The 22,537-nt window shown below is 36.5% G+C and overlaps 1 protein-coding gene and 1 pseudogene across 2 annotated transcripts in view; one reads left to right on the top strand and one right to left on the bottom strand.

Annotated features, from left to right (window-relative positions):
* The window catches only part of LOC138319325 (uncharacterized), a 63,320-nt gene extending 62,171 nt beyond the window's left edge, over positions 1-1,149 (top strand). For both annotated transcript variants that reach the window (XM_069262401.1, XM_069262400.1), the window contains exon 6: positions 34-1,149. In XM_069262401.1, the coding sequence (XP_069118502.1) occupies positions 34-135 (102 nt within the window). In that variant the 3' untranslated portion in view covers positions 136-1,149. The remainder of the gene's footprint in view (positions 1-33) is intronic.
* A 10,701-nt stretch (positions 1,150-11,850) lies between these two features.
* The window catches only part of LOC138319780 (uncharacterized), a 43,386-nt pseudogene continuing 32,699 nt past the window's right edge, over positions 11,851-22,537 (bottom strand).

The following is a 22,537-nucleotide window of genomic DNA, read 5'->3' as shown; positions in this document are numbered from 1 at the left end:
CTGCTGTCTGTAATCTGAATTTTGTCCTTGTAGCTCCTGGAAGTCATACACAAATGTTGGCTGAATGAGATACCTCCATCTTCATCTGATCTCGTCACACAGCTTTTAGATCCAGTCGCAGAAACAGAGCTGTGATCATCATGGAAACAGCTTCTGAGTAGACATCATCAGGGAGGCAGCTAATCTGATTGGATATTGACAGGAAGGCAGCTTCTGATTGGACATTGTAGGCACTAATCTGATTGGACACAGAGGCAGCTGCCTTTCAATTGGACATTGGCAGAGATACAGCTTCAGATTGGACATCGCAAGGGAAACAAACTGTGATTATTGTCAAGAAATCATTTTTTTTTATGAATGATCACCAGAAACTGACCTCATAACAAAGATTTAATATTACCCAGAAATAAACAGTTGTTTATCATTGAACGCTAGAATTACAGAAACAAAAACAACTTATACCTTCAGCCTTACTCATTCAAGTAAAATGGTGCCTTACTGTTTGAGTGATAAGGCGTCTTACTGTAAGTGACTGGTAATGAGGTGTCATACTGTAAGTGACTGGTCATGAGGTGTCTTACTGTAAGTGACTGGTCATAAGGTGTCTTACGGTAAGTGACTGGTAATGAGGTGTCCTACTGTAAGTGACTGGTCATGAGGTGTCTTACTGTAAGTGACTGGTAATGAGGTGTCTTACTGTAAGTGACTGGTCATGAGGTGTCTTACTGTAAGTGACTGGTAATGATGTGTCTTACTGTAAGTGACTGGTAATGAGGTGTCTTACTGTAAGTGACTGGTCATGAGGTGTCTTACTGTAAGTGACTGGTAATGAGGTGTCTTACTGTAAGTGACTGGTCATGAGGTGTCTTACTGTAAGTGACTGGTAATTATGTGTCTTACAGTAAGTGACTGGTAATGAGGTGTCTTACTGTAAGTGACTGGTCATGAGGTGTCTTACTGTAAGTGACTGATCATGAGGTGTCTTACTGTAAGTGACTGGTAATGAGGTTTCATACTGTAAGTGACTAGTAATGAGGTGTCTTACTGTAAGTGACTGGTAATGAGGTGTCTTACTGTAAGTGACTCGTAATGATGTGTCTTACTGTAAGTGACTGGTCATGAGGTGTCTTACTGTAAGTGACTGGTAATGAGGTGTCTACTGTCTTATGAGGTGTCTGTAAGTGACTGGTAATGAGGTGTCTTACTGTAAGTGACTGGTAATGAGGTGTCTTACTGTAAGTGACTGGTAATGAGGTGTCCTACTGTAAGTGACTGGTAATGAGGTGTCTTACTGTAAGTGACTGGTAATGAGGTGTCTTACTGTAAGTGACTGGTAATGATGTGTCTTACTGTAAGTGACTGGTAATGAGGTGTCTTACAGTAAGTGACTGGTCATGAGGTGTATTACTGTAAGTGACTGGTAATGAGGTGTCTTACTGTAAGTGACTGGTAATGAGGTGTCTTACTGTAAGTGACTGGTAATGAGGTGTCTTACTGTAAGTGACTGGTAATGAGGTGTCTTACTGTAAGTGACTGGTAATGATGTGTCTTACTGTAAGTGACTGGTAATTAGGTGTCTTACTGTAAGTGACTGATAATGAGGTGTCTTACTGTAAGTGACTGGTAATGATGTGTCTTACTGTAAGTGACTGGTAATGAGGTGTCTTACTGTAAGTGACTGGTAATGAGGTGTCTTACTGTAAGTGACTGGTAATGAGGTGTCTTACTGTTAGTGACTGATAATGAGGTGTCTTACTGTAAGTGACTGGTAATGATGTGTCTTACTGTAAGTGACTGGTAATGAGGTGTCTTACTGTAAGTGACTGGTAATGATGTGTCTTACTGTAAGTGACTGGTAATGATGTGTCATACTGTAAGTGACTGGTAATTATGTGTCTTACTGTAAGTGACTGGTAATGAGGTGTCTTACTGTAAGTGACTGATAATGATGTGTCTTACTGTAAGTGACTGGTAATGATGTGTCTTACAGTAAGTGCCTGGTCATGAGGTGTCTTACTGTAAGTGACTGGTAATGAGGTGTCTTACTGTAAGTGACTGATAATGAGGTGTCTTACTGTAAGTGACTGGTAATGATGTGTCTTACTGTAAGTGACTGGTAATGAGGTGTCTTACTGTAAGTGACTGGTAATGAGGTGTCTTACTGTAAGTGACTGGTAATGAGGTGTCTTACTGTTAGTGACTGATAATGAGGTGTCTTACTGTAAGTGACTGGTAATGAGGTGTCTTACTGTAAGTGACTGGTAATGAGGTGTCTTACTGTAAGTGACTGGTAATGAGGTGTCTTACTGTAGTGACTGTATGAGGTGTCTACTGTGTGATGTAATGAGGTGTCTTACTGTAAGTGACTGGTAATGATGTGCCTTACTGTAAGTGACTGGTAATGAGGTGTCTTACTGTAAGTGACTGGTAATGATGTGTCTTACTGTAAGTGACTGGTAATGAGGTGTCTTACTGTAAGTGACTGGTAATGAGGTGTCTTACTGTAAGTGACTGGTAATGAGGTGTCCTACTGTAAGTGACTGGTAATGAGGTGTCCTACTGTAAGTGACTGGTAAGTGACTGGTAATGATGTGTCTTACTGTAAGTGACTGGTAATGAGGTGTCTTACTGTAAGTGACTGGTAATGAGGTGTCTTACTGTAAGTGACTGGTAATGAGGTGTCTTACTGTTAGTGACTGATAATGAGGTGTCTTACTGTAAGTGACTGGTAATGATGTGTCTTACTGTAAGTGACTGGTAATGAGGTGTCTTACTGTAAGTGACTGGTAATGATGTGTCTTACTGTAAGTGACTGGTAATGAGGTGTCTTACTGTAAGTGACTGGTAATGATGTGTTTTACTGTAAGTGACTGGTCATGAGGTGTCTTACTGTAAGTGACTGGTAATGAGGTTTCATACTGTAAGTGACTGGTAATGAGGTGTCTTACTGTAATTGACTGGTAATGAGGTGTCTTACTGTAAGTGACTGGCAATGAGGTGTCTTACTGTAAGTGACTGGTAATGAGGTGTCTTACTGTAAGTGACTGGTAATGAGGTGCCTTACTGTAAGTGACTGGTAATGAGGTGTCTTACTGTAAGTGACTGATAATGAGGCATCTTACTGTAAGTGCCTGGTCATGAGGTGTCTTACTGTAAGTGACTGGTAATGAGGTGTCTTACTGTAAGTGACTGGTAATGAGGTGTCTTACTGTAAGTGACTGGTAATGAGGTGTCTTACTGTAAGTGACTGGTAATGAGGTAATGAGGTGTCTTACTGTAAGTGACTGGTAATGAGGTGTCTTACTGTAAGTGACTGGTAATGAGGTGTCTTACTGTAAGTGACTGGTAATGAGGTGTCTTACTGTAAGTGACTGGTAATGAGGTGTCTTACTGTAAGTGACTGGTAATGAGGTGTCTTACTGTAAGTGCCTGGTCATGAGGTGTCTTACTGTAAGTGACTGGTAATGAGGTGTCTTACTGTTATCTATAATGAATTATCTTACTGTAAGTAACTGGATATGCAAAATACCAGTAACCCAAGTGACAAAGTTGTCTGTATATAGACACATAGTGCCTTATGATGACTCAATGCTCCGTCCGATTAGTGAAGCATATCTGTGATATTTTGTCTTAGCACCACACAATGTATACAAGTATTAAGTGAGGAAGGTACTAGGTAGGTACTGTATGTATTACTCACCAGTTAACTGACTTTGTAACTCTCCTGTACTGTATTTGTCATGAAAGATCTTTATGAACAATCTTTATGAAATGTTATATTAGTCCTGCGCACTCTAACACAGATAAATATAAGCTGATAAAGTCTTTAAATAAGTGTGATTGTAATATAATTGTCTGGCGTTCAAGTGTAGTAATGTGGTAACATTGCTATAGATATTATAGTAATGTGGTAACATTGCTACAGATATTATAGTAATGTGGTAACATTGCTACAGATATTTTAGGAATGTGGTAACATTGCTACAGATATTATAGTAATGTGGTAACATTGTTACAGATATTATAGTAATGTGGTAACATTGCTACAGATATTATAGTAATGTGGTAACATTGCTACAGATATTATAGTAATGTGGTAACATTGCTACAGATATTATAGTAATGTGGTAACATTGCTACAGATATTTTAGGAATATGGTAACATTGCTACAGATATTATAGTAATGTGGTAACATTGCTACAGATATTATAGTAATGTGGTAACATTGCTACAGATATTTTAGGAATGTGGTAACATTGTTACAGATATTATAGTAATGTGGTAACATTGTTACAGATATTATAGTAATGTGGTAACATTGCTACAGATATTATAGTAATGTGGTAACATTGCTACAGATATTATAATAATGTGGTAACATTGCTACTGATATTATAGGAATGTGGTAACATTGCTACAGATATTTTAGTACATCACATGATAATTACTAGGAATGCGATTGGATAACAGCCATGATCTATTTTGCGACAGTTTCCTTTCCTTCTTGACTACGGGAGATTATACCTGACTATGGGAACTATACCAAAGTATAGTCTCCCTGGAAAGAGCACGCTACCAAATATATGACGTCATAATGAATGTCATGTGACGTACTAAATTTATTATGGCCTTTTCCCTCGGGAACAGTTCTCCTATAGTGTTGTATGGCAAGGTATAGTCCTCTCGTCTTCGACTCGGGGACTATACCTCATCAGACAACACTATAGGAGAACAGTTCCCTCTGGAAAGGGCCATAATAGAAAAATAGTAAAGTCATAAATCGGTTCATCATCACTGATAAAAAGTTTCCTATTTTAACAAATTTATTCATTATTGGCAAAAGATTGTCTTGTCAAAGGTAACTATTATCTAGTAACATTTATTATGGTCAGTATTCAGTTTCTCTGGAAATTACACCCACATTGTAGCATGTGTACAAAGTAGGAAATCTACAATGTACCTGTAGCATGTGTACAAAGTAGGAAATCTACAATGTACCTGTAGCATGTGTACAAAGTAGGAAATCTACAATGTACCTGTAGCATGTGTACAAAGTAGGAAATCTACAATGTACCTGTAGCATGTGTACAAAGTAGGAAATCTACAATGTACCTGTAGCATGTGTACAAAGTAGGAAATCTACAATGTACCTGTAGCATGTGTACAAAGTAGGAAATCTACAATGTACCTGTAGCATGTGTACAAAGTAGGAAATCTACAATGTACCTGTTGCATGGGTACAAAGTAGGAAATCTACAATGTACCTGTAGCATGTGTACAAAGTAGGAAATCTACAATGTACCTTAGCATGTGTACAAAATAGGAAATCTACAATGTACCTGTAGCATGTGTACAAAGTAGGAAATCTACAATGTACCTGTAGCATGTGTACAAAGTAGGAAATCTACAATGTACCTGTAGCATGTGTACAAAGTAGGAAATCTACAATGTACCTGTTGCATGGGTACAAAGTAGGAAATCAACATCTACAATGTAACATATAAACAAATAACTCATGTCAAAGAATTCATTTTTATCTATTTCACTAAAATCAATCAATGACATCATTTAGCAAAAGTTTTCATACAAAGTAGAATTAAAAATGAATCATTTATACTACGATTTTATGTACAAAACAAACATGTTACCCAATGACAGCTAAAATTCTTTAGAACAATAATACATATAATCAAATCATCTACTAATATTCAACACAAAATGTTTTGTGATGTATGTATTTGTGAAGGATTTTGACCCATATAAATTAATCCCTCAGTAAACTAATCCATTATATAAATGACCATGGTGTAAATATATATGTAACCATGGTAACCATTATTGTTAAGCCTCTCTCTCAGATTACATGTGGCTGCCATGGTGATAAATGACTGTGACCAATTCATTGTTATTATTTACATTCATTTTATATACAATATTCATCATGTTGATTGTTATTAGTTTTATCCTACTATTTTTTTATGTAAACCACATTGTTTATTTATTAAAATTATTGAATATCAGTTGTACTTTGGGTTTTTTATATATCATAGTTGACCATGGTATTTTTTTTAGGTCATCTGACCCGAAGGGTCAGGATGACCTATAGTCATCATGTTTCGTCCGTCGTCGTCCGCCGTCCGCCGTCCGCCGTGCGCCGTCCGCCGTGCGCCGTGCGCCGTCCGCCGTGCGTTAACTTTTCACATTTTGAACTTCTTCTCAAGTTCTACCAGTGCAATTTGGCTGAAACTTGCATGAAATGATCCTGACATGGTCCCGACAAAGTGTTGTTATTTTTCGGGTCGATCCCAAATCAAAGATGGCCGCCACAGCCGCCATCTTGAAAACACATTTTGAACTTCTTCTCAAGTTCTACCGGTGCGATTTGACTGAAACTTGCATGAAATGATCCTGACATGGTCCCGACAAAGTGTTGTTATTTTTCGGGTCGATCCGAAATCCAAGATGGCCGCCACAGCCGCCATCTTGAAAACACATTTTGAACTTCTTCTCAAGTTCTACTGGTGCGATTTGGCTGAAACTTGCATGAAATGATCCTGACATGGTCCTGACAAAGTGTTGTTATTTTTCGGGTCGATCCGAAATCCAAGATGGCCGCCACAGTCGCCATCTTGAAAACACATTTTGAACTTCTTCTCAAGTTCTACCGGTGCGATTTGGCTGAAAATTGCATGAAATGATCCTGACATGGTCCTGACAAAGTGTTGTTATTTTTCGGGTCGATCCCAAATCCAAGATGGCCGCCATAGCCGCCATCTTGAAAACACATTTTGAACTTCTTCTCAAGTTCTACTGGTGCGATTTGGCTGAAACTTGCATGAAATGATCCTGGCATGGTCCCGACAAAGTGTTGTTATTTTTCGGGTCGATCCGAAATCCAAGATGGCCACCACAGCCGCCATCTTGAAAACACATTTTGAACTTCTTCTCAAGTTCTACTGGTGCAATTTGACTGAAACTTGCATGAAATGATCCTGACATGGTCCTGACAAAGTGTTGTTATTTTTCGGCTCGATCCCAAATCCAAGATGGCCGCCACAGCCGCCATCTTTAAAACACATTTTGAACTTCTTCTCAAGTTCTACCGGTGCGATTTGGCTGAAACTTGCATGAAATGATCCTGACATGGTCCCGACAAAGTGTTGTTATTTTTCGGGTCGATCCGAAATCCAAGATGGCCGCCACAGCCGCCATCTTGAAAACACATTTTGAACTTCTTCTCAAGTTCTACCGGTGCGGTTTGACTGAAACTTGCATGAAATGATCCTGACATGGTCCTGACAAAGTGTTGTTATTTTTTAGGTTGATACAAAACCCAAGATGGCAGCCACAGCCGCCATCTTGAAAACATATTTCGAACTTCTTCTCAAGTTCTACCGGTGCGATTTGGCTGAAACTTGCATGAAATGATCCTGACATGGGCCCGACAAAGTATTGTTACATCTCTGGTTGATCACAAATCGAAGATGGCTACCATGACACTATATCTAATTAATTTCCTATATGTTAAGGCCCTTGTGCCTCTTGTTTGAAATAAAATTTGTTGAAAGAAATTGAAAATGATCCTGACATGGTCCTGACAAAGTGACACCATATATAATTAATTTTACTATTGCCAAGGTAGTCAGATGACCGTTAAGGCCCTTTGGGCCTCTTGTTTTAATAGATTATAGTTGACCATGGTATTTTTATATCATAGTTGACCATGGTATTTTTATATCATAATTGACCATGGTATTTTTATATCATAGTTGACCATGGTATTTTTATATATCATAGTTGACCATGGTATTTTTATATCATAGTTGACCATGGTATTTTTATATATCATAGTTGACCATGGTATTTTTATATCATAGTTGACCATGGTATTTTTATATATCATAGTTGACCATGGTATTTTTATATCATAGTTGACCATGGTATTTTTATATATCATAGTTGACCATGGTATTTTTATATATCATAGTTGACCATGGTATTTTTTTATATCATAGTTGCATGACCATGGTATTTTTTTTTTATATCATAGTTGTCCATGGTTATATACAATAAAGGTGACTTGCTACCAAATGCATTATATAAGTTGGAACAAAGTAAGGTGTTTATGGGGTTTGATATGGATCTAAGGACAACACAAGGTGTTTATAGTTTAATGTGGATCTAAGGACAACACAAGGTGTTTATAGTTTAATGTGGATCTAAGGACAACACAAGGTGTTTATAGTTTAAGGTGGATCTATGGACAACACAATGTATTTATAGTTTAATGTGGATCTATGGACATTAACACAAGGTGTTTATAGTTTAATGTGGATCTAAGGACAACACAAGGTGTTTATAGTTTAATGTGGATCTATGGACAACACAAGGTGTTTATAGTTTAATGTGGATCTAAGGACAACACAAGGTGTTTATAGTTTAATGTGGATCTAAGGACAACACAAGGTGTTTATAGTTTAATGTGGATCTAAGGACAACACAAGGTGTTTATAGTTTAATGTGGATCTAAGGACAACACAAGGTGTTTATAGTTTAATGTGGATCTAAGGACATTAACACAAGGTGTTTATAGTTTAATGTGGATCTAAGGACAACACAAGGTGTTTATAGTTTAATGTGGATCTAAGGACAACACAAGGTGTTTATAGTTTAAGGTGGATCTATGGACAACACAATGTATTTATAGGTTAATGTGGATCTATGGACATTAACACAAGGTGTTTATAGTTTAATGTGGATCTAAGGACAACACAAGGTGTTTATAATTTAATGTGGCTCTATGGACAACACAAGGTGTTTATAGTTTAATGTGGATCTAAGGACAACACAAGGTGTTTATAATTTAATGTGGCTCTATGGACAACACAAGGTGTTTATAGTTTAATGTGGATCTAAGGACAACACAAGGTGTTTATAGTTTAATGTGGATCTAAGGACAACACAAGGTGTTTATAGTTTAATGTGGATCTAAGGACAACACAAGGTGTTTATAGTTTAATGTGGATCTAAGGACATTAACACAAGGTGTTTATAGTTTAATGTGGATCTAAGGACAACACAAGGTGTTTATAGTTTAATGTGGATCTAAGGACAACACAAGGTGTTTATAGTAGTTTAATGTGGATCTAATGACAACACAAGGTGTTTATAGTTTAAGGTGGATCTATGGACAACACAATGTATTTATAGTTTAATGTGGATCTATGGACATGATTAGTTAATGTGGACTATGGACATTACACAAGGTGTTTATAGTTTAATGTGGATCTAAGGACAACACAAGGTGTTTATAGTTTAATGTGGATCTATGGACAACACAAGGTGTTTATAGTTTAATGTGGATCTAAGGACAACACAAGGTGTTTATAGTTTAATGTGGATGTAAGGACAACACAAGGTGTTTATAGTTTAATGTGGATCTAAGGACATTAACACAAGGTGTTTATAGTTTAATGTGGATCTAAGGACATTAACACAATGTGTTTATAGTTTAATGTGGATCTAAGATCTAAGGACAACAAAAGGTGTTTATAGTTTAATGTGGATCTATGGACAACACAAGGTGTTTATAGTTTAATGTGGATCTAAGGACAACACAAGGTGTTTATAGTTTAATGTGGATCTAAGGACAACACAAGGTGTTTATAGTTTAATGTGGATCTAAGGACAACACAAGGTGTTTATAGTTTAATGTGGATCTATGGACATTAACACAAGGTGTTTATAGTTTAATGTGGATCTAAGGACAACACAAGGTGTTTATAGTTTAATGTGGATCTAAGGACAACACAAGGTGTTTATAGTTTAATGTGGATCTATGGACATTAACACAAGGTGTTTATAGTTTAATGTGGATCTAATGACAACACAAGGTGTTTATAGTTTAAGGTGGATCTATGGACAACACAATGTATTTATAGTTTAATGTGGATCTATGGACATTAACACAAGGTGTTTATAGTTTAATGTGGATCTAAGGACAACACAAGGTGTTTATAGTTTAATGTGGATCTATGGACAACACAAGGTGTTTATAGTTTAATGTGGATCTAAGGACAACACAAGGTGTTTATAGTTTAATGTGGATGTAAGGACAACACAAGGTGTTTATAGTTTAATGTGGATCTAAGGACATTAACACAAGGTGTTTATAGTTTAATGTGGATCTAAGGACATTAACACAATGTGTTTATAGTTTAATGTGGATCTAAGATCTAAGGACAACAAAAGGTGTTTATAGTTTAATGTGGATCTATGGACAACACAAGGTGTTTATAGTTTAATGTGGATCTAAGGACAACACAAGGTGTTTTTATAGTTTAATGTGGATCTAAGGACAACACAAGGTGTTTATAGTTTAATGTGGATCTAAGGACAACACAAGGTGTTTATAGTTTAATGTGGATCTATGGACATTAACACAAGGTGTTTATAGTTTAATGTGGATCTAAGGACAACACAAGGTGTTTATAGTTTAATGTGGATCTAAGGACAACACAAGGTGTTTATAGTTTAATGTGGATCTATGGACATTAACACAAGGTGTTTATAGTTTAATGTGGATCTAAGGACAACACAAGGTGTTTATAGTTTAATGTGGATCTAAGGACAACACAAGGTGTTTATAGTTTAATGTGGATCTATGGACATTAACACAAGGTGTTTATAGTTTAATGTGGATCTAAGGACAACACAAGGTGTTTATAGTTTAATGTGGATCTATGGACATTAACACAGGTGTTTATAGTTTAATGTGGATCTAAGGACAACACAAGGTGTTTATAGTTTAATGTGGATCTAAGGACACAAATTCTGTGTTATAATTGAATGAAGCTGTTATCATAAACAGACAATTAACATTAAATGTGGATAAAGCTAAACAAATAAGATTTTAAACAACAGATTTAAGTAGCTGCTTTAGAATGTGGAGGCATTCTGGTATAACAAATACATTCATGAAAACTTATTACTAATATATTATAGTATGCTGTACAGCTAAAATCATACTTTGTATGGAATCTAAAATTCATTGATTTCTCTACAAATTTTATCCCCTTTTTTAAGATAATCTGGAAAAGGTAGACAACCCAATTAGTTTCCTTGGGTTTTTTCCTTTGGTTGTTCAAGTACTAGAATTTTCAACATACAAACAATAACTTTAATGTGCATCAATATACTCACACTAGACTATACATATCCTTTTGTAAGATTTTACATAAAGAATCTCATACAAGTAATGCTAAACAAGAAGCCCATGGACCTTAACGATCACATGAGTTTTGGATTCAGAATCTTGAAGTCAGTCAGTGATTTTATCAATTTTGACCTTTTAATCTATGAAAAGTATTTGATTCTATAACATCTGTGAATTCAGAAGAGTTTTGAAATTTTAGCTATTTGGACTCCTTTTGGTGCCACCCCTGTTGCTCCTGGAGGTCTGCCAGGACCTATAAGGATCATATGATGTTAAATTGCTATCTTTGACTAATAGTTTTATCCAAAATTACATTTCCTGTGAAAATTGAGCAAATAATGTTCATAAAATGTGTTTTCCCAAATTAAACTATAGTTAATTTGACCTCCTCCCCAGGGAAAAATCTGAGACCCCAGGACTATGAAATTCACACTTTTTGTAAAGGGCCTTTAAACCTTTCAATCTATGAAGAGTATTTGGTTTTGTCAAATCTGTGGATTCTGATTAGAAGATTGTTGAAATTTTAGTCATTTTGACCCCTTTTGGCCCCACCCCTCTGGGTCAGCCAGAAGCACAAAGTAGACACTAAATGAGGCTTTAGCATCTAACTGGTTACACAAGTTGAACCATCTGATGAATCTTCAGTTATTTTTATTTTAAGGAAAACATGAGTATGACTTTTTACTCTTGTACATGAAAGCAATTCATTTTTATGACAGACTATCATAATTAATATGTTGTTCTCAAGTTAAAGCAAGTGTAGAGTATTGTATTGAATATTAAATACTCCTGGCTAATGTATTTACAAATCACCATCTCAAATTCAAATTTTCACTATTGATTACAAGTGCTTGCATGGAATTGATTTCATGATTATGCAAATGAAGAAATACAATATGTATGTACATTACAAATTGAGAGACTTAAAGATATAATCATTGACAAATAAAATTAAAACAATCTGTTGAATTACATCAAGATTTTTGCACAAGTATGTTTCATTGGTAACAGTGTCTCAAGAAATTAAGGGGCATAACTCTTACAGAATATAATATTTACATGTCTATTACACATACTCCAATAATATTTTACAGTAAAGATCTAACATCAGTCACTGTATACAGCTAATCATAGACAGTTCTATGATAGGTCTTACACAAACCATAAGACACTAGGTACAGAATTACTAATACCCAGAAAAGGCCATAAGACACTATGTATAAAACTACTTATACCCTGGAAAGGCCACAATAATCTAGGTATAAAATTACTTTTACCCAGGAATGGCCATAAAGTCCACGAAATTGTTCAATAACAAGTACCCTCAAACTCACCAATAATGATCCCATCATATTGACTTGATAACACGATTATCTCTTGTCAATTGATTAAAACACACACACACATAAAATCTGTGATTACAGCTCCACAGCCATGCAGTCACATTTAATAAGCTGCACCAGATAAAATATCTTACAGGAAAATAAACATCCACAAAGTAACCGGAATAAGTTCAGCATTGTCTGCTCAGTATCATAATACCAGCTTATTCAGACGTTCACTGATATTGTCTTGAGGTTTGATGTGTTTTTTGAGAGGTAGAGCACCCTCTGTTGGTGACTTTGTGATCACTTTCTCCTTGGACCCTATCTGTTGATGTGTATTGGGATCGGTCTGGTCACATGAGTCTGTCTCCAGGTCATCTGCTTCATTCTCCAATAAATGTTTCTCAGCGCTTGATCTATTTTCAACACTTTCTGATGATTTAGTCTTGTTACAAGAGTCACAGGTATTCACTATTTTAGCCAGTTCACTAGAAGCTGGTGTGCTCTCCACAAAAACAGCCACAGCCCTAACAACCTCTGGTTTTGGACCATCCTCTGTGCTGTCTGAGGTTAAGTTGTTGTGGTATTCCTCATCACCGTCAACATCTGTATCAGAAAGGACCTCACTGGAGTGTTTTTTCGGCTGCCACACAAGCTCGACAGCCCCGGGAGCCTGGGGGGATGCCCCATCTGTCTCCAGGTCACCAGCCTCTGTCACATCCTGGTAATCAGTATATGTATACTGGGAATCTAACAAGTTCTGGATATCTTGTGTTGTTGTCTGGAGACTTGGGTTGAAGGTTTGCCGTGCTGGGAATGGGACCTGGGCTGGTGTGCTGTCCCTACCTCCAATGCTAGAACTAATAGAGTACATTGGTGGGTTCAGCTCATCACCCTGAAATGTTAGCCGTGAGTTCTGCTGGTTCCCAGCATTTTGTAAGACTGCTTGTTGCAAGTTTTGAAGAAGTGTAGCCAATGTATTGTCATCCATGCCCTGTACTTGGTTTAGCTCCTTCTGGCCTTCAGGTTGTCCTGGACATCCAGCCTTCAGATCCTGCTTGATTTTTTGAATCCTCAGCTGATCTGTTTGGGAATAATTGTTTGCTCCAATATTTGTTGCTGAACCAGAAGAAGATGCAGGCCTAGTGGTCTCCATGGAAACCTCCCTGTCTGAACCATCAGATCCACTAGGCAGAAGAAGGGATACCGAGGGAAACATGGCTTGATCAGATCTGTTGTCAGACATAGACTGAAGATTGGGGTCTTGACCTCTGGTCAGTAGACTGGTGACTTCCTCTCCAGCAGAAAACATAGAGCTGCTGTTGCTTTGGTAACCGCATGCTCCTTCGTATGTGTCTGTTGGCTCTTTCTTCACAATGAGCTGGGGGAGTTGATCCGCTGTATTAAGTCCGAAGTGACTGATACTTGGCCCTGTCGTAACAGTGCTGGTATGTGATGGCATGCTTTGCACAAGGAAACCTGTAAAACACAAATTCAATTCTCATTACACATAATTTGTTGAAGTTTCCGTGGGCCTATCCCTATGAATCACTCCTGGATGGTACAACCCACCTTTTCCATATTCTGAATCCCTCTCCCATAGCTATATATCAACAACAACTATCAAATTTGAGCTATAACCATTTCTTAGCTTTATTATTTTTTTAGCTTTGATATTTTTTAAGTCATTTCATTGCAAATGTATTTAAATTGACCTTTTTGGTCTTACCCATCTGATTAAGCCACATTATATTTGTAGTATATCGCTCAATCCCTATCTTTACTGAAGGTGCAAAAATGTGAGTGATATCTATAACAAGTGGCCCAGAGGGACTGTATCGCTCACCTGGTTTACATAGTAATTATTATAAAAAAATCTTACAATTTGAAATAGCAAAATGGCCCACCATTTGTACAATTTTGAAACCCCACTCCAAAAGGATGCTACCAATGCAATATGAGTGGTATCAAATGCTTAGTTTCAAAGAAAAAGTTGTTTATAAGTAAATAGCTAAATAGACCCTTTTGGCCCCATTCCTCAGGCCCCTGAGGGGCAGCCCGAGCATTTGTACAATTTTAAGTCAGTACGCCATAAGGATGCTACCACTTAAATTTTGTTAAATTCTGACCAGCCGTTATGAAGAAGTCAATTGTTGACGGATGGACGAACGGACAACGGACGTTGGGCACCTTCAGACCAGGTGAACTAATAATTACAGAGAAGAACTTGCTTTATACCAAAACAGACATTTGCCTGTTCAAATCTGCCCCTCAGACCTCCTTTGGCATGACTCGAAGAAGTCAATTGTTGAAATATGACCGAGGGATATAGAATGACATAAGATCACCTTAGATCCATCAGGATGAAGTATTACAGTACCTAAAATGGTACCTATAGTATGTCTGAATGGTTACCTCCACTGCCCTGTTTCTTCATCCTTGATGCTTTTAGTACAGGACGTTTTTGGTCAGGGAAGCTACCTTGCTGGATCCCTGATGCTACAAGAAAACAGATATTCTATACCGACACTGTAGTACTGTAAATATAATTATTTTAGTGATAGTTTTATTGTTTTATAAACGCTTTTTGCAATTCTTTGAAGCAATAATTCATGTACAGCGCTAAAGTCTGTAAAAGGGTAATTCTGGTATTGAACAGTTTTCTTTAGTGTGATAAGTTGATTAGTGTAGAGTATTATAAGGGCTACAAAATACCAGGTAACCAGTGTATCTAAGTTTGACATTTTCCATAAGTAACCCCTGTATCTCACTTTGTCATTAAATTACTGTTAGTAGTTTTTTTCTTTCAGTATGTTTCAGATGCCCCACTTCTATATTTAACTCACCTTGAAGTACCTCGGGTGGAGCACAGTACTTGACGGCTGTCTTTCGTTTCTTTGCCATTTGTGTTTCTACAAAAAACAAATATGATATGATATATATATAATATAACATCACTTATGCTTACTACTATATCAAACAGAATTAGATATAGAAATGATATCATGGAAGTATACATTTATTAGATACTAGAGCAAAACATTTATTGAAATTATCTTCAAAACAGTAAAGGACTACCAGTATATATGATTTGGGCCCTTTTTGGCCCCCAAATCCGTCAAATTTTCACAACTGATATTTGATATTGAAATTGTAGGATTTGACATATTTACTACATTCCTAATATTTAATTGTGAAGATAGTTCTCTAATTTCGCAGTTTCAGTTGCCACGGTAAACACTCGAAATATGCATATGTGTAAATTTTGAAAATATTTGCCATTTTTTGCGAAGTTTTTGTTTTAGAAACCATAGAGCGCATCCATGAACAAACTTTGTATTTCTCCTAAGATGTATTGGAAGTGCATACATATTCTCATGAAATGTTAAGTTTGTTCAAGGATGCCCTCTACAGTTTGATAGACAAAAACTTGTCAAAAATTTCCACATTTTCATAATTTAAGTGTATTTTGAATGAGAACCATGGCAACTTCAGCTGCAAAATTAGAAAAACAGTCATTATATTTGAATCAGAGATAAAATAAATATTTAAAATACAACATGATAATCAGTAAATAACAGTTGGAAATTTCATAGTCCTTACACAGGGTTTTTGTGTTTTTTTAGCATATTCACACTAAGACATTGGGCCTTCATTCTCCCTTTTTTTATATTTCACTGCGAAAAATGCAATAAATACCTTTATTCTCTCTATATATGACCTACCTTTATTATCTCTGTACATGACCTACCTTTAATCTCTCTGTACATGACCTACCTTTATTATCTCTGTACATGGCATACCTTTATTATCTCTGTACATGACCTACCTTTATTCTCTCTGTACATGGCTACCTTTATTCTCTCTGTATATGACCTTCCTTTATTCTCTCTATACATGACCTACCTTTAATCTCTCTGTACATGACCTTCCTTTATTATCTCTGTACATGACATTACCTTTATTCTCTCTGTACATGACATACCTTTATTCTCTCTGTACATGACCTACCTTTATTCTCTCTGTACATGACCTACCTTTATTCTCTCTGTACATGACCTACCTTTATTATCTCTGTACATGACCTACCTTTATTCTCTCTGTACATGACATACCTTTATTCTCTCTGTACATGACCTACCTTTATTCTCTCTGTACATGACCTACCTTTATTCTCTCTGTACATGACATACATTTATTCTCTCTGTACATGACCTACCTTTATTCTCTCTGTACATGACCTACCTTTATTATCTCTGTACATGACCTACCTTTATTCTCTCTGTACATGACATACCTTTATTATCTCTGTACATGGCATACATTTATTATCTCTGTACATGATATACCTTTATTCTCTCTGTACATGACCTACCTTTATTCTCTCTGTACATGACCTACCTTTATTCTCTCTGTACATGACCTACCTTTATTCTCTCTGTACATGACCTACCTTTATTATCTCTGTACATGACCTACCTTTATTTATCTCTGTACATGACCTACCTTTATTCTCTCTGTACATGACATACCTTTATTATCTCTGTACATGACCTACCTTTATTCTCTCTGTACATGACCTACCTTTATTCTCTCTATACATGACCTACATTTATTATCTCTGTACATGACCTACCTTTATTATCTCTGTACATGACCTACCTTTATTCTCTCTGTACATGACCTACCTTTATTATCTTTGTACATGACCTACCTTTATTCTCTCTGTACATGACCTACCTTTATTCTCTCTGTACATGACCTACCTTTATTCTCTCTGTACATGACCTACCTTTATTATCTCTGTACATGACCTACCTTTATTATCTCTGTACATGACCTACCTTTATTCTCTCTGTACATGACCTACCTTTATTCTCTCTGTACATGACCTACCTTTATTCTCTCTGTACATGACCTACCTTTATTCTCTCTGTACATGACCTACCTTTATTCTCTCTGTACATGACCTACCTTTATTCTCTCTGTACATGACCTACCTTTATTATCTCTGTACATGACCTACCTTTATTTCTCTGTACATGACCTACCTTTATTACTCTCTGTACATGACATACCATTTATTTCTCTGTACATGACCTACCTTTATTTCTCTGTACATGACCTACCTTTATATCTACTACTTATTTCTCTGTACATGACCTACCTTTATTCTCTCTGTACATGATATACCTTTATTCTCTCTGTACATGACCTACCTTTATTCTCTCTGTACATGATGACCTACCTTTATTCTCTCTGTACATGACATACCTTTATTATCTCTGTACATGACATACCTTTATTCTCTCTGTACATGACCTACCTTTATTCTCTCTGTACATGACCTACCTTTATTCTCTCTATACATGACCTACCTTTATTATCTCTGTACATGACCTACCTTTATTATCTCTGTACATGACCTACCTTTATTCTCTCTGTACATGACCTACCTTTATTCTCTCTGTACATGACCTACCTTTATTATCTCTGTACATGACCTACCTTTATTATCTCTGTACATGACCTACCTTTATTCTCTCTGTACATGACCTACCTTTATTATCTCTGTACATGACCTACCTTTATTATCTCTGTACATGACCTACCTTTATTATCTCTGTACATGACCTACCTTTATTATCTCTCTGTACTGACATGACCTACCTTTATTATCTCTGTACATGACCTACCTTTATTCTCTCTGTACATGACCTACCTTTATTATCTCTGTACATGACCTACCTTTATTATCTCTGTACATGACCTACCTTTATTATCTCTGTACATGACCTACCTTTATTATCTCTGTACATGACCTACCTTTATTCTCTCTGTACATGACCTACCTTTATTATCTCTGTACATGACCTACCTTTATTCTCTCTGTACATGACCTACCTTTATTATCTCTGTACATGACCTACCTTTATTCTCTCTGTACATGACCTACCTTTATTATCTCTGTACATGACCTACCTTTATTATCTCTGTACATGACCTACCTTTATTCTCTCTGTACATGACCTACCTTTATTATCTTTGTACATGACCTACCTTTATTCTCTCTGTACATGACCTACCTTTATTATCTCTGTACATGACCTACCTTTATTATCTCTGTACATGACCTACCTTTATTCTCTCTGTACATGACCTACCTTTATTCTCTCTGTACATGACCTACCTTTATTCTCTCTGTACATGACCTACCTTTATTCTCTCTGTACATGACCTACCTTTATTCTCTCTGTACATGACCTACCTTTATTATCTCTGTACATGACCTACCTTTATTCTCTCTGTACATGACCTACCTTTATTATCTCTGTACATGACCTACCTTTATTCTCTCTGTACATGACCTACCTTTATTCTCTCTGTACATGACCTACCTTTATTATCTCTGTACATGACCTACCTTTATTATCTCTGTACATGACCTACCTTTATTATCTCTGTACATGACCTACCTTTATTATCTCTGTACATGACCTACCTTTATTATCTCTGTACATGACTACCTTTATTCTCTCTGTACATGACCTACCTTTATTCTCTCTGTACATGACCTACCTTTATTCTCTCTGTACATGACCTACCTTTATTATCTCTGTACATGACCTACCTTTATTCTCTCTGTACATGACATACCTTTATTATCTCTGTACATGACCTACCTTTATTCTCTCTGTACATGACCTACCTTTATTCTCTCTGTACATGACCTACCTTTATTCTCTCTGTACATGACCTACCTTTATTATCTCTGTACATGACATACCTTTATTCTCTCTGTACATGACCTACCTTTATTCTCTCTGTACATGACCTACCTTTATTCTCTCTGTACATGACCTACCTTTATTCTCTCTGTACATGACCTACCTTTATTCTCTCTGTACATGACCTACCTTTATTCTCTCTGTACATGACCTACCTTTATTCTCTCTGTACATGACCTACCTTTATTCTCTCTGTACATGACCTACCTTTATTATCTCTCTGTACATGACCTACCTTTATTCTCTCTGTACATGACCTACCTTTATTATCTCTGTACATGACATACCTTTATTATCTCTGTACATGACCTACCTTTATTCTCTCTGTACATGACCTACCTTTATTCTCTCTGTACATGACCTACCTTTATTATCTCTGTACATGACATACCTTTATTCTCTCTGTACATGACATACCTTTATTCTCTACGTACATGACATACCTTTATTCTCTCTGTACATGACCTACCTTTATTCTCTCTGTACATGACATACCTTTATTCTCTCTGTACATGACCTACCTTTATTCTCTCTGTACATGACCTACCTTTATTATCTCTGTACATGACATACCTTTATTATCTCTGTACATGACCTACCTTTATTCTCTCTGTACATGACCTACCTTTATTATCTCTGTACATGACCTACCTTTATTATCTCTGTACATGACATACCTTTATTCTCTCTGTACATGACCTACCTTTATTATCTCTGTACATGACCTACCTTTATTCTCTCTGTACATGACCTACCTTTATTCTCTCTGTACATGACCTACCTTTATTCTCTCTGTACCATGACCTACCTTTATTCTCTCTGTACATGACCTACCTTTATTATCTCTATACATGACCTACCTTTATTCTCTCTGTACATGACCTACCTTTATTCTCTCTGTACATGACCTACCTTTATTCTCTCTGTACATGACCTACCTTTATTATCTCTGTACATGACCTACCTTTATTATCTCTGTACATGACCTACCTTTATTCTCTCTGTACATGACCTACCTTTATTCTCTCTGTACATGACCTACCTTTATTATCTCTGTACATGACCTACCTTTATTATCTCTCTGTACATGACTACCTTTATTCTCTGTACATGACCTACCTTTATTCTCTCTGTACATGACCTACCTTTATTATCTCTGTACATGACCTACCTTTATTCTCTCTGTACATGACCTACCTTTATTATCTCTGTACATGACCTACCTTTATTCTCTCTCTGTACATGACATACCTTTATTCTCTCTGTACATGACCTACCTTTATTCTCTCTGTACATGACCTACCTTTATTCTCTCTGTACATGACCTACCTTTATTCTCTCTGTACATGACCTACCTTTATTCTCTCTGTACATGACATACCTTTATTATCTCTGTACATGACCTACTTTATTCTCTCTGTACATGACTCCTTATTTCTGTACATGACCTACCTTTATTATCTCTGTACATGACCTACCTTTATTCTCTCTGTACATGACCTACCTTTATTCTCTCTGTACATGACCTACCTTTATTCTCTCTGTACATGACCTACCTTTATTCTCTCTGTACATGACCTACCTTTATTCTCTCTGTACATGACTACCTTTATTCTCTCTGTACATGACCTACCTTTATTCTCTCTGTACATGTACATACCCTTTATTCATCTCTTTACATGACCTACCTTTATTCTCTCTGTACATGACCTACCTTTATTTCTCTGTACATGACCTACCTTTATTATCTCTGTACATGACCTACCTTTATTATCTCTGTACATGACCTACCTTTATTATCTCTGTAACATGACTACCTTTATTATCTCTGTACATGACCTACCTTTATTCTCTCTGTACATGACCTACCTTTATTATCTCTGTACATGACCTCCTTACTCTGTACATGACCTACCTTTATTCTCTCTGTACATGACCTACCTTTATTCTCTCTGTACATGACCTACCTTTATTCTCTCTGTACATGACTCCTTTATTTCTTACATACCTTTATTCTCTCTGTACATGACCTACCTTTATTCTCTCTGTACATGACCTACCTTTATTCTCTCTGTACATGACCTACCTTTATTCTCTCTGTACATGACCTACCTTTATTCTCTCATGACCTACCTTTATTCTCTCTGTACATGACCTACCTTTATTCTCTCTGTACATGACCTACCTTTATTCCTTACATGATCTATTTCTCTGTACATGACCTACCTTTATTATCTCTGTACATGACCTACCTTTATTCTCTCTGTACATGACCTACCTTTATTCTCTCTGTACATGACCTACCTTTATTCTCTCTGTACATGACCTACCTTTATTATCTCTGTACATGACCTACCTTTATTATCTCTGTACATGTACCTTTATGTACATGACCTACCTTTATTCTCTCTGTACATGACATACCTTTATTCTCTCTGTACATGACCTACCTTTATTCTCTCTGTACATGACCTACCTTTATTCTCTCTGTACATGACCTACCTTTATTTATCTCTGTACATGACCTACCTTTATTCTCTCTGTACATGACCTACCTTTATTATCTCTCTGTACATGACTACCTTATTCTCTTTATTATTCTCTCTGTACATGACCTACCTTTATTCTCTCTGTACATGACATGACCTACCTTTATTATCTCTGTACATGACCTACCTTTATTATCTCTGTACATGACCTACCTTTATTCTCTCTGTATGACTACCTTTATTTCTCTGTGTACATGACCTACCTTTATTCTCTCTGTACATGACCTACCTTTATTCTCTCTGTACATGACCTACCTTTATTCTCTCTGTACATGACCTACCTTTATTCTCTCTGTACATGACATACCTTTATTATCTCTGTACATGACCTACCTTTATTCTCTCTGTACATGACCTACCTTTATTCTCTCTGTACATGACCTACCTTTATTATCTCTGTACATGACCTACCTTTATTCTCTCTGTACATGACATACCTTTATTCTCTCTGTACATGACCTACCTTTATTCTCTCTGTACATGACCTACCTTTATTCTCTCTCTTGTACATGACCTACCTTTATTCTCTCTGTACATGACCTACCTTTATTATCTCTGTACATGACCTACCTTTATTCTCTCTGTACATGACCTACCTTTATTATCTCTGTACATGACCTACCTTTATTATCTCTGTACATGACATACCTTTATTCTCT

This window comes from Argopecten irradians, chromosome 3 (genome assembly GCF_041381155.1).
Source record: "Argopecten irradians isolate NY chromosome 3, Ai_NY, whole genome shotgun sequence".
In the NCBI taxonomy this organism is placed as follows: Eukaryota; Metazoa; Mollusca; class Bivalvia; order Pectinida; family Pectinidae; genus Argopecten; species Argopecten irradians.
Note: the sequence above shows the minus strand (reverse complement) of the source record. Positions and strands in the feature narration are given on the sequence as shown.